Source organism: Ochlerotatus camptorhynchus, unplaced genomic scaffold (genome assembly GCF_037179485.1).
Source record: "Ochlerotatus camptorhynchus isolate MF236.1 unplaced genomic scaffold, CSIRO-AGI_Acam_v1.1 ptg000434l, whole genome shotgun sequence".
NCBI lineage: Eukaryota > Metazoa > Arthropoda > Insecta > Diptera > Culicidae > Ochlerotatus > Ochlerotatus camptorhynchus.
The window spans coordinates 11,288,601-11,302,421 of NW_027040920.1; the positions used below are offsets into that span (position 1 = coordinate 11,288,601).

Here is a 13,821-nt window from a genome sequence, read left to right on the forward strand (position 1 = left end):
TTTCTGTAACGTTTCCGAAATTTTTCTAAATTTATGGAAATTTTGTGCTCCCGAAATTTTCATGGAATTAGAACGAAATTATAATAATATATTTCTCTGATTTTCACTGAAGTTCTCAAGATTTTTCTGAAGTTCATAAAACTTCCCTTAAATTATCGACACTAATTTAAAACTTCTTCAATAGTCTAGACTTTCTTGGTGCCTAAACGATAACTGATTTTCTTTGTTCTCTAGACTACCCTGAATTTATCAGTATTTTTAAGAACCTGCAACTTTACTGAAATTAATTAATTTGCCTTGAAGTTTCGACAATGTTCCTTAAGTATTATAACCATTATTAACACTAGCTTTTCCCTGAACTTATCTATGCTTACCTGAAGTTCTCTAAATTTGTTTAATAATCCAGCAAATTTTCTGATACATATTCATAATTCCCTGACGCTTCTGACGTTTTAGGATCAAGCATAGAATTCTTGAAATACCCTATAATTCCACGGAACTCCTTGTAAGTTGCTGCAAATTTGCTTAAGTTAATGGGATTATTCTGAAGCTATCTGATCATCCTCGAAGTACTCGTCGGAACTTTGCTGAATATCATTAAACTATCTAGAAATATCTAAATTTAGTTCTCTGGAATTTCTAGAATATATCACTTCTTGCTAAAAGTTCTCGCTTTTTTATTAATGGAACTTCGTTCGAACTAACCAACTAAGCTAAATTTTCACATTTTAAAAAATTCTCACGTTTTCCGGATGTCCATAAAATTTCCAGGAATTCTCTAGGAGCTTTGCTGAAGTTTTCGGAAATTCACTAAGCTTCTCGAAACTTTTTTAAGGTTTCTAATATTTCCTTGAAATTATTGGAACGGCCCTTTGATTCTCTGATCTGTCTTGATGTTCTCGAAGTTCAAATTCGTACATGGAATACGAAACTTCAAGACATTGAATATTTTTAGACTTTGGTCATACTCACTTGGAAAACTGAGGTAATTTTATCCAGAAAAATGAATAGAAATCCATACATAGAGAAAGACGATTAAACTTCGCAACGTAAAGAATAATCAATCTTGAAATAAATTTACGCTAAAAAAGTTGAAAATAGTTACTTATTACACGAAAAACTTTAGACTTTAGTGACTTGGCCTTAAAAAAAGAGACTTTTTAGTAACTGACTTGAAACAAACGACCAAGTCACTAAAAAGTGACTCGCTACCAGCCCTGCCTCTGAACAGCAGCACTATATTCCAACCATTCGGTGACCGCAAAACTTTAACGGGAACATGGTAGATCCATAATACATCGTGATAAACGCTCGTCTTGCTGGTACATCTTTGAAGATATTGTAGATACCACGCAAATATTGGACAACATCCCAACTGATACTGCGAACACTATCCTTGAATACATTATGCAAAATAAACAGCCCACAGCTTCCCAGATCTATCAGCTTCTCGCCACCTTTTTGTACCTCTAACTTCAATTCACATTGGGCCCATCCATGGACACTTGCAGCAACTTGTTCGAAGAGATACCGGCAAGGGCGTCCATAAACGCAGCAAGTAGATCTGATGCCCGGGATCTTCCCAAAAAGATTGACGTCATGCACTGATAAAATTACAAAGATTGTTTTTATGAGTTCCACACATGATTTTTTGCAATGTGATCAACATAATTTTTTTCCCTGACCTACACTAAAATTCCCTGATATTCCCTGACTTTCCAGATCATAAATAGAATTCCCTGACATTCCCTGACTTTCCAGGTTTTTCCAGGTAGTCGACACCCTAAATAGCAATAGACATATTTGGATACTACAGACATTAGTTCAGCAGAATCACCGAAAGCTTCTTAAGGGAGGGGGGGGGGGCGATTTGCATCCGCGAATTCGCTTGTCTTTGCTGAATGCCGGCGTTTTGTCCATTTTGCATCGGATGCGTTTGAAGTCCTCGCGTTTGGAGCAGTCTCTGTCGGAGTCTTGATGAGCACCCCCACAGTTGGCGTATTTTAACGCCACGGCTCAATCCGCAGGGCAGTCAGAAGTGGAGTATTCTTGAACGCAGTTGCTGAGCGTGGCTTGATGTTACAATTTGGGGGTACCATGTCCAAAATTTTGACACCGCTTTACGAAACGATCCACAAGCAGCCCTAATGAACTCAACCAAAGATTCTCTTGGTGGGCATGTCATCTCAGAAATCGACTACCTACCGTTGTTTGCTTGACATTTTATTATTAATCAAACTTTTTCTTATACTCACAACTTATGCCAAATGTGGACACTTACCTATATAAAATTTTCTGTTTCCATCAACTTTTTTGTACCTCTTGTTCCAAATTGAGAATTTCTAAAATATTAGGTTTGCTTCCAGAAGGCATGTCACGTTACGTCTATGATAAAGGTTTTCTTTTCATTTAAGTGTATTAGTCTAATGTAGTCGATTCAAACCACAAGTTTACGCGTCACAACTGCGCAATCGATCGGGCGATGGCTATATTTAATCTAAATATAACATAGGTCTTGTAAAAAGTGATGAAAATAGTACATTTCTACGACGCTAAGAATGTTACACTATTCAACAAGGTGGTTCACTCCTCTATGTATATCGTAAAATACACCTTAAAATATAACTCACTACTAGGCTAAAATCTCTCTTATAGTATAAAAATAAAACGTGATTACCTCTTGGGGGCACCATTCGGTCACGTCATCGCAGCGTCGGTGGTGCTGCTGCCTTTGTTGAAATACTCCTCCAGCAGTGCCATAACGTCGGTCCGACTCTTGGCAAACACTGCCGCCTTGACGAATCTCTCCCTCGTCCGAACGAACTCGTCCCCGCCGATGCACGTGTGCATCTGAGCCAGCTGGTCGAACATGATCTGCAGGATTTTGATACGTTCTTCTTGATCCTCCTGGTTGCCACCCTCCGGCGGCAATTGCCGTAGCTTTTCGAAGATATATTCCGTCATCGTGGTCATGGACAACCGCTGGCACACCATGGTGGAGGAGTTCTCCTGTACGGCATGCTCGAGGAACTCGGCGGAATGGCGCTCGGACAGTTCGTCCAGGACGGTGTGACGTGTTTTGCTGCTTTTCGACATGAGCGTGGACAGTTCCCGGGTGAGCAAACGGGCAGACTTGTGCTGTTCGAGAGTTTTGCCGGCCGCCAGGCATCGCTCCAGGATCGTGTCCAGCGGGTACTTTGAGATCACATGTGCGAGGATTTCCTCCTCCGTTTGGAAGCGGATGCTGGTATCCGGTTGTTCCACCGGAGCCGGTGGAGGAGCAGGAACGGTTGCTGGCATGGGTGAGACGGGCTTTTTGATTGCGGGGGCTTCTTCTGCTATTGGTTTGGGAGATATTTTTCGAGGGGATGTCCGTTTCGGTAGTTCGATTGGTTCGATTGCTTCGATTGGTTCGACCGGAATGGAGGCAGCAGGAGGGAGCTGAGATCCGCTGCAGGAGGCAACTTCCGGATTGGGATAATCCTTCATTTCGATGTCCTCGGCACCGGTTGTCACCTGTAGGACACTCATGCTGTCGGTGGTGTTTAGCATGAACTCTCCATCGAGTGATTCCGGGGAGGAGGAGATTTCGTCTTCTTCATCCTTGCCCGGTTCGTTGGGGATCGTGAAGGAGCCTCGTGTGAACTTGGCAAGCTCGGACATACTGTCCGCTTTGCTCTTTCTTCGGAGCAGGAATTTCCCTTTGTCCGATGGGGACATGCCGGCCATCAGAAGACAGCGACTGATGGAAGGTGAGCGGCATTCCTCCTCCTGACGGATGTACTCCTTGGTCAGCGAAACCGGAGGATCGTGGAAGCTGACACGTTTCCGTTTGTTGGCAGGAGACTCAATGTCATCTCCGCTGTCGTCTTGGTTGTGTTTCCGTTTAAGGATGCTAGCCGCTGGGGAAGCTTGCGGCGATGGGAGGACTTTTGTGAACACCAGGTAGTTCTTTTCCTTCTCTTTATCGAGGGGTTTGGATTGTTCCGGGGATTGTGATGTGGTAGTTGTGGATGTGGCTAGTTTTCGGAGCATCAGGCTTCTATCGCTTGGGACTGCTGGAGCTGCCTTAGGAGTCGAGGAGTGCTGTGGCGATGGGCCAGAGGAAGGTTTCGGAGATGATTCGTTTTGTTGACTCCGAATTAGATTGATGAGCTGAGCACCGCGTCCACGAAGCTCTATCCGATTGGTGTTGGGACTTCGAGGGGTCATCTGTGGGGTGCGATTTCTTAGGTTAGCGACGGCAGCAGGGAGGACCGGTGGGGAATTGCGAGTGCGGCGGGTGATGGGTGACGGCATAGTGGACCCCTTTTCACGATCCATGATGCGGCTTGATGCTCGCTTTTCTCCACTACCCGAGGCAGGAGGATCCATGGCTGTTGCTGTGATGGTCGGTGTGGAAGGATGGCCCTTTTCCTCGGGAATTGGCGAGATGTTCAGGGTGCTGTTGAGAAGGTCTGCTTCCCGTTGTTCCTGGTCTAGTCCGCCCGGTGACGACACCACACTACGGTTGAGATTCTTGACCAGTGGTTCCATGTCCTCGTCCAAATTTCGCACCGGTGAAAGATTCGGAGATGTGAATGGATCTTCTTCCGGTTTGTCGAATTTATTAGGAGACTGCGGTGCAGGTTCTGCTTCCGTTGGTTTCGCAGCCGGACTAACCGATCTTTTTCCTTTTTTTGGACTTTTGGCCGGAGACTTAACTGGGGTTGCTAATTTTGCCGGTGATGCAACCTTGGACTTCTGGTCAATTTTAGTGACCGGAGGTTCGGATACAACTGCTTCCGTATTGGGTTCAGTCTCGGGCTGCGAAGGTGCGGGTTCAGTGTTTGATTCCGTTTCCATCGGTTCCGGACCCGGGCTAATCGATCGCTTGCCCTTCCTCGGACTTTTGGCCGGAGATTTGGCTGGGGATGCAGTCTTGGACTTTAGATCAATTTGGGTGACCAAAGGTGCGGGTTCAGATGGTTCCGTGTTCGGTACGGTTTCCGGTAGTTCGGTGTTGGGTTCCGTTTTCATTTCGGTGACCTGATGCTGCTGGGCAGCTGCCGCAGCCGCTCTAGTATTTTTGCTGGGCGACTTTACCACGTCTTCCGCTTTGGCTTTCATGGGTGACTTTCGGCTAAGCTTGTCCAGCTCCTGCTCAGCTTCCGTATCGAATGGAAGAGTTTCGGTGCCAACTTTGGACAATTCTTCCTTTTCGTCCTCTTTCGGCTTACGGGGCGTGTACTTCCGGGATAGAAGAGACTGGGTGTTCGCTTGGGATGATTCGATGATTTCGTCAACCGACTCGTTGGCGGCCTTCGATTTGACGGGAGAGCTGGTAGAAGGCGCTTCGTTTGCTGCAGTGGGTTCTTTGTCGACGACATTGTCGAAATTCAGGGCCTTTCTAGGGGAAGTACGTTCCGCCGGACTCTTTGATCTGTCATCCGGTTTCTTCCTGGCCGGAGATGTTGCAGGTTCCTGGTTAATCTCCTTATTTTCAGTGACTTTTTCGGCTTTCCGTCTGGTTCGCCTGTTCTCCGATTCAATTTTTTTGCTTCTCTCAGTTATTTTTTTCGGATCCATGCTCTTTCTTCTACTGGTAGATCCAGAGGGTTCCAGACTTCCAGCCCTTCTGGTCCTGGCCAACCTCGTTACCTGTAAATTCTTCCCTTCGATCGTGTCGATTTTCAACAAATCCAATTCTCTGGTTACCTTCCCTCTTTTTTTCACGGGAACGGTCGTCGAACTGGTCGCATCTGCCTGTTCATCCGAGTTCAGAACATTTCCATTGTTGTTTTCCTTGTCCAATTTGTTCTCCGTAGAAACTCCGGCTCCTTGCTCCTTCGGGACCGAAGCCTCCGGTGCTCCTCCATTCGGGACCGAACTGGACTCTCCACTGGCGCACATAACTATCGTATCGTGATCCTGCCGCTCGTCGGACGGAATCACTATCTTGTTCGGCGTCCACGGCTTGATCACAAAGCTATCCTGTGACTGGCTCAAGTCGTTATAAAGTGCCGGAATATCGTGTCTCTTCTCCTTCATCCGATCCTTTTGATGCTCTGTCAGTTTGTCCGGAGTAAACTTCCACACCTTCTCGATAACAACAAACTCCCCTTCTTTCTTGACTGGTTTCGGCGACTTGGTCGGTTCTTTACCCTCACATATATCCACCAATTTCTTCAGCTCTCCCATCTTCCACTGCTTCTGCATCTCACTCGGCAGCTCCAACAACTGAACAATCAACATCTTACAATTCCACTTAACCTCCTTCGGCTGTGATTTCAGCTCCGTCACGAATCTTCCCGCCCCAAATCGATCTACCAGCGTCTTCAACGTTCCTTTCACTTCCTCCTTCAGGGTCTCACTCTCCCCACAAACCAACTCACTAATCACATTCCGAATCGGCATTATGACCAGTAGCAGTCCCTTCGTGGTCATCTTTTCAATCAGCTTCCGGAACGATACCACCCCCTTCCCAACTTCGATCAGACTGTTCTGGAACACCAAAGCCTTCCGCACCAGATCCTTGAACAGTTCGATCGTCTTGAGCGGAGGTTCTCCGATGTCGAAATCTCCCGGTATCGACTCCAGCACCATTCGGAAGAATTCCAGTATCACTCCCAAATTACAGTTGTACTTGGCAACGGTCATCGCCTTAATGACCTCGCTCATCCCGCAAGCATACCGCGTTGACTTTTGGCCGGTTACCATCGCAGCGTAAACCTGTTGCCAAACGTCGCGCACGTCGTCCACTTCCAGGAACCGATCGTACTCCAATGGGAAAAGAAGAAACCCATACACAATAGATTGCGACTGTTCAAACTGGTCCCGATGCGAGTCGATCTGTTCCTTAAGATGCAGGGCCATCGAGCGGTAGATTTGCGTCACCATTCGGCGGTTGGAGGTGGACTTGGGAACGCTATTTTGCAGCACAGTCGGTTCCAGATCCATCAGGTATTGGGTCGTTTTCTGCAGCATGTCCCAGTAGCTAGCCCGCTGGGAGCTCGAGTATCGTCGCAAATCGAACACGTGTGACAAGATTGTGAAGGAAGTGCTGCAAGCAACAGTCTGGGTTTATTTCCCCGTGGGGTGAGGTTATGAAATTTACCAAACTTACCCTGCAGGGTAGTCCAAGTCCGGATTAAACAGCAGTGACATGAAGGTGCGGTAATTGGAGACCAGCTGCTCGGGACTGTCCTGTCCGATGGTCACCGCCAGAAGATTGGTTCGGGCAACCATCTGTACGGTGTCGTAGAGGAGTTCACGCATCGCTTCGTCCTTCAGTTGAGTGCACTGACGGTGTGGAATAAAGAATCAAAATTTAAGCTTGCGACGAAAATTCAAACATTTCGCTAACTTACCAAACTGATCAGGGCCGCCAAATTCTCCGTTATCCAACCGAGCATCTCCGACCGAGGGATCACCTTTTCCTGCTCGATCATTGCCAGCAGGTTCGTCCACAGGCACCGGTTTAACTTCATGTAGTCTTTATCTTTCATCTGGGAAAACAGCACCGTGCACTCGGTACATGAATTGATGATCAGTTTCGCCTTCAGCGTAAATAGCTTCGGCGAAATGATGGTCTTATCACCACTCGTTGGGCCGCCGAAGCTTTTCACTTCGTTCTTGGCCCCACCACTACTAACGTCGTGATGAAGCGTTTCGGTGACCTTTTCCGCTGGACCCAACAGATGAATCAGGGCGGCCGCCGACAGTTGTTTGATGGAATTGTAACTGAAGCAGAACAGGTCATTAATTCAAAAACAACAAAAATATCCTTGCTAACAAACTTACATCTTCCCGGGAGCCCCGAACTCCTGATAGCTTTCGTCAAAGTAGTAGCACAGGGGTGTCTTGAACGATGGTCCAAAGCAAAAGTAGATGAACGGCTCGAAAACATTATCCGCATGTGTTTCCAGCTGGTTTTGCAGCTTGTTGATCAAAAACCACCAAATTTCGAACTTCTTCTTGGCAATCACCTCCGTTTTGGATTTCGAGCTCTTCAGCGGTATACAGATCAGCTTAATTCTCTTCTGGATGTGAATCTGGTTATACTTGGCGAAAATCTCCACCAGCAGCATCCAGCAGTCGAACGATTGCTCGCGAACCAGCAATTCCGACGAGCGGAATCCGCTTTCCACGATGGCCAGGAACACGTTGATGATCACAGCTCCCTGGCAGATTTCCTTATCCAGTATCCGGACCAGCACGGACCACTTCCGATGCCATTCCGGATCGTTCCGTCCCCGTGCCTGTTCCAACAGGTTGGAATACACGTTGCTGATTTGCGTCTTCAGTGCTGGCCACGCTGGCGAGTCCAGATAGAGCGTTTGCTCCAAGTGTGGCAGAATCGCTTCCGATGCCCTCAGGGCGAGCTCCCTCGTCAAGGGATTCTCCCAATCGAACAGCAACCGCAGCACGTCGTTGAACCAAAAGTTCATCTGATCATCATCGAGCTTCTGCTTCTCCCCAACATACTCTCGCTTTATCTGGCAGGCCTTCACCAACGATTCCAATATCTTGTCAATCTGTGACCGTCCGCCGGACTGGAGCGTCTTCCGGAGCTTCTCGTACTGGTCATGGCCCGGAAGCTTTATCCCACTAGTCATGGTCGGGAAACGACGGGCGCGAAGAACTATGCCCAAGTTCTGCAAGAGAGGAACAGTATCGGAAATGAGGTCACTGCACTACATTAGTGGTGGTGGTTCGCCATGGGAACGCTATTTATGGCTTATATAACGGGATTTAAAGGGACACACTGCTGAAACAATGAGCTTGATTGGTGTGGGGGTGTCAACAAAAACAGCTGGAGGAAAATTTCGCGCTTACAAAAATGCAACACTGGCTAGTGATAATCAAAACAGAAAACACAAACCCCCTTCGCCGTCGCCGTGATCCCCGTGGCGGGCATGATTTTCTTCTTGTTGCTCAATCCGTCGCCTTCGTCGTTCGTCGTCTGTGGCTTTGTGATGCTTTTCTCCGCACTTTTACAAACAACACCAACACGCACGCTGATGCACTACTGGCGCTCTTTGCATCGCGCTTTCTTCCTCTTATCTGACAGCCCGAGGGGTCACGCAATTGCATGGCTCACTATAGAACTGCGACCACGGTGAGAATTTCCTTGCATTCGAGTGAGATAAATTTGACTTTCCCAAGACACCAACCCTGCACCTCACAAGCCGCATCGAGGATAAAAATAAAGCGAAGAAAAATAATTACATACCTGAATGTACTGGTAGTGGTGCGCCCTCAAGTTCCTAGTCCAATCGGAAATCTGCTACCGATAGAAGTAGAAGGTTGTAAAGGCACGCGCGCTTTAATGCCGAGGCTCCAAAACAAGAATCCTTTTTCAGCCAGTAATTATGCTCTAGTTATATCATTTTCACCAAAATGAAGTCACTGCTTCATTCCCGAAGCGGATATTGAACCGACAGGCCTTCCACCTTTTAAGGAGTAACGTAGTTTTTTTTTCTGAGCAGCCCCTAGTCCCGTCACGAAATAAAATCCTACCAATGTTCCAAAATACCCAACACTCTCACGTTATTCCATTCAATTTCACTGCCAAACACACTTGGACACCATTTCCAGTCACAATGTCCAAAGAATAATGTAAATTAATTGGGAAATTTCAACATTTAAAGAGAGCTACACAAATTTTTGAACCACCGGGACCGAGCCACTAATGCAAAACACATGAAAACAAAATCAGGAGAGGGAATTTCTGGCGCGAAGCGCGGCTGTCAAGTCCAAGAAATAAAGCGCGAGAGATTATCGGAGAGCTGCAAGAAAATGAGATGCTTCAAAAATATGGACCAACAGGTCTGTGCTATAAAAAGGGAGAAAATGAGATTAGGTGGTTGTGCCCACAAAAAGGATGGATGCATGGGGGTCCACCAATGGCTCGTCCATTTTTATTAAATTAATGATTTTTTAGAATAATCTTTCCGCATAAATCACAACCACAAACTCATAAAATTCGACACATTTTTTTTGGAGAATTTCCATGTGAAAAACGACAGCTATTGCAATTAAATATCAAACATCCAGCATTTTATGAGTGCTTATGGGTTTTTGGTGGGGAACATATTATTTGACGTTTGAGTTTGAGTGTAAACGTTCAAATTTGATCACAACCCAAACTTCAAATCTTAGGTTACCTACAAGAAAATCAGCCAGATTGTGGCGACCATAAGCGATCGTAAAATACTGGATAATCGAAGATATTATCATAAATACGCAATGAGCATTAAATTGCCTAGTAACATTTGGTAATGATCGGACAATAATGAGAATTTCTACTTATTTTGTTAAGATAATTTGACAAAATCACTGATATAATGATTCACTATAGCCGCTATTTTTGACGTAGAACTACGTCTTTGTCGACTATATTGGGGTGCAAATCAAAAAATATGTGTGGTGAAGTAGTGTTAGGTTTTGAACGCTTATAACTTTGTCATTTATAGATGAAATAAAAATCCAAATACGCCAATCAATAGGATATTACTTTACGCATTTTCTGAAATAAATGCTTTTCCAATTTTCCATAAAAACCTTTTGAAAAATTTACAAATGATAATTTTATAAATATTTTTATGAAATAAATGTTTTCTCCAAACCCAGTCGTCATAATCGAGTACCACTTGGTTGCACATCGTTCTGCTTGAATCTGAAAAGATATAAAACAACGCTGCTGTCGTGCCTATGCTCATTACCGCTTCGGATGGCGTGGCACTGGGTCCTGCAGCAGGCAGGAGCGAGTCAGTAGCTAATGTTGTTTACATCTATGCGGATTTGCTACACACTTAGAAATTACTAATTTTACACGTGACGGAATCCTTCTTCGACATAAAGGATCAGACGTAAACAAATATTTCATGTAAAATTAAGTGCTCCGAGACTGAAAAGTTTGTTTCTCGACGAAAACCTGAATTTGATTGAGTTGAATTTCGCGTCTGTTATGACTCAATTTTAGGTCGTATATGGCAGTCTCAGAGCACCTAAATTTACATGATTTTTTCTAAGTGTGTAGCGCTAGTGTACTAGCATAGCACTGTGCAAAAAGTAGCCAGCATAATGTAAGCAGGGCATGTGCTAGCTGGCAAGTACACAAGCGAGGTGGACTACGGTGTGATCACCAGCGATGAGGTCGAAGGAGACTTGGGTTCATTTATACAAATCCAAGCCTAAAACTGGCTACTTTCCTAAGGGTTTCCGGAAATTGGATCCTGGCTATTCCTAATAACTGCCATTGAACTGGTTGTTGAATTTTAATGATTCAATGGTTTTTGACCATATTCAGAAACTGGCCACTTGTCCGGAGGAATCAAAACATGGCCAATGTGTCACAGGGTCCCAAAATGACTATCATTGAACTAGTTTTTTTTTTTCATTCTAATGTGATTTGAGGTGTCACATGCTAAGTTTTATTCGTTTGAGGTCGCAATTAGCCTCATGCTTTATATAAACCGCAGCATGTTCCGCTCATATTTTCGGAACCGGTTGACCGATTCCAAAAAATCTGTGCTCTATGTGATCATAATATCTTTCATTTAGCGACTGTTGTTTGGTTTATTACACTCGGCCTTGCGGGCTCTTAAGCATACAAATGGTTCTTTATATATTAGGCCATCATGCATTTTTCAGTCCAGCCATGATTCAAATTAATTGCTGAATAAAAACGTTTAATAAAATGCTATCATGAGAACATTATGTAATTTTTTTTTAATTACTTTATTTTACTAGGCACAATCGAATAAACTTTACAGTGCCGAGATTTTTTGTTCACTGTACAATACATCTTAAAACTATAGTCATGAGGTACAATACAAAAAAATATTTTATCTTCTGCTATCCAAAAAGCTTCCTCCATTCACTTCCAGTGGTTTCAAGGTATGGCAACATTGCCAAAGGGGGGCATTGCGCATCCACTATAAAAATGGACTCAAATCGTGGTCTTCACTCACACACTCCTCACGAAACGGTTGCTTTTCAAGGTAGATGTGTTTGTTAACAAAAGTGAATAATCACTGAGATTATTTCTGATAAAGTAGTTTGCGGTAGTACATAATGCCGCTCAAAATAATTACAGTGAATATTCACTTCCGCTAAGAGATACACGTACGTTGAATCATAAACGAAACATTGTAATACTTGAAAAATTTAAGATAAAGTACAATAAAGGGTGATACGGTCAAAATTTGGTCAATATCAACTTGACGTATTTCTTTCAATTTTGCATTTAAAAAACCTGAACACCCCTCATTTTGAAGGTGTGTGTGTGTAGAATGTTGCTCCTATTTTGATTTTGGAATTCACTCTTCAGTTGTCAAAATGCCGTCCAAGCAAGAAGAGCAGCGTATCAAAATTTTGCTCGCGCATCGCGAAAATCCGAGCTACTCGCACGCAAAGTTGGCAAAATCGCTAAAAGTTGCCAAATCAACCGTTACAAATGTAATTAAAGTGTTTGGAGAACGTTTGTCGACAGCCAGGAAGTCTGGATCGGGGGGAAATCGAAAACCGGAAGCCGCTGAGACGACAAAGAGAGTTGCCGGTAGTTTCAAGCGAAACCCTAACCTCTCTCTCCGAGATGCCGCAAATAAGCTGGGTGTATCGTCTACAACCGTGCATCGAGCCAAAAAACGAGCCGGACTATCGACTTACAAGAAGGTAGTGACTCCAAATCGCGATGATAAACAAAATACGACGGCCAAAGCGCGATCCCGGAGGCTGTACACGACGATGCTGACGAAGTTTGACTGCGTGGTAATGGACGACGAAACCTACGTCAAAGCCGACTACAAGCAGCTTCCGGGACAGGAGTTTTATACGGCAAAAGGAAGGGGAAAGGTAGCAGATGTTTTCAAGCACATGAAACTGTCAAAGTGCGCAAAGAAATATCTGGTTTGGCAAGCCATCTGTACCTGTGGCTTGAAAAGCAGCATTTTCATAGCTTCCGGGACTGTCAACCAAGAAATTTACGTGAAAGAGTGTTTGAATAAACGTCTGCTGCCTTTCCTGAAGAAACACGGTTGTTCCGTACTGTTTTGGCCGGATTTGGCATCTTGCCATTACGGTAAAAAGGCCATGGAGTGGTACGCCGCCAACAACGTGCAGGTGGTTCCCAAGGACAAGAACCCTCCCAACACGCCAGAGCTCCGCCCAATTGAGAAATACTGGGCTATTGTCAAGCGGAACCTAAAGAAGACCAAAAAAACTGCTAAGGGCGAGCAGCAGTTCAAGGCAAACTGGCTTTCTGCGGCGAAGAAGGTGGACAAGGTGGCTGTACAAAATCTGATGGCAGGGGTCAAGCGTAAGGCCCGGCAATTCGGATTTGGAAAAGCGGAAGCCTAACTGAACATTTTTCCTGAATTTTATACTAATTGAACTTGAAAAAGAAATTTAATTTGATTTTTTAAATAAACGATTTCACCGATTTACACGCGTTTTCCCTTGACCAAATTTTGACCGTATCACCCTTTAGTCAAAAATGCACGACATACACCAATTTTGCATAGTTCTACGTCATACTGCGGTCGTGTCTAGGACACAACCCTTAATATATTTTTTTACGTAGACTACGTCTTACGGGAAGGTACTGGGGGTAAATCGAAAAAAAAATTACGACCGTCATGAAAAGGTGTAAGGTTTTGAACGCTTATAACTTTGTCATTAAAATTCAAATACACCAATGGATAGGAAATAGCTCTCATATTCTGCTACAATAAACGTTTTTTTCAATTCCATAATGTACAATTTTTTTTTTTTTTTTTTTTCCTTTGGTTTGTTTTTTCCCTCGATCTTGTTTTCCGTGCTGAGCACCAATGCTAC

The 13,821-nt window shown here is 44.5% G+C and overlaps 2 protein-coding genes across 4 annotated transcripts in view; one reads left to right on the forward strand and one right to left on the reverse strand.

Moving 5' to 3' along the window:
* Ptr (Patched-related) overlaps positions 1-13,821 on the forward strand; it is a 355,957-nt gene that overhangs the window by 322,919 nt on the left and 19,217 nt on the right. The gene's annotated exons all lie outside the window — the stretch shown is intronic.
* Positions 2,230-9,663, reverse strand: Rif1 (Rap1 interacting factor 1). 3 transcript variants are annotated; one of them, XM_065234570.1, is made up of 5 exons: positions 9,215-9,663; positions 7,783-8,636; positions 7,350-7,722; positions 7,106-7,281; positions 2,230-7,042 (listed from the first exon to the last, which is right to left on the reverse strand). In XM_065234570.1, the coding sequence occupies exons 2-5, from the start codon at positions 8,595-8,597 to the stop codon at positions 2,698-2,700; spliced, it is 5,709 nt and encodes a 1,902-aa protein (XP_065090642.1). In that variant the 5' UTR covers positions 8,598-8,636; positions 9,215-9,663; the 3' UTR covers positions 2,230-2,697. The 3 variants fall into 3 exon arrangements, with proteins under 3 accessions (XP_065090642.1, XP_065090641.1, XP_065090643.1); XM_065234569.1 differs by lacking the exon at positions 9,215-9,663 and adding an exon at positions 8,864-8,959; XM_065234571.1 differs by lacking the exon at positions 9,215-9,663 and adding an exon at positions 8,818-8,881.

Excerpts from the sequence above, each read along its gene's own strand:
- Rif1 (XM_065234569.1), bottom strand. The coding sequence starts at position 8,899 with ATGCCCGCCACGGGGATCACGGCGACGGCGAAGGGG. Across the intron at positions 7,282-7,349 it reads TGGCGGCCCTGATCAGTTTG|TGCACTCAACTGAAGGACGA; the intron begins GTAAGTTAGCGA and ends CCACACCGTCAG. Across the intron at positions 7,043-7,105 it reads GACTTGGACTACCCTGCAGG|CACTTCCTTCACAATCTTGT; the intron begins GTAAGTTTGGTA and ends TGTTGCTTGCAG.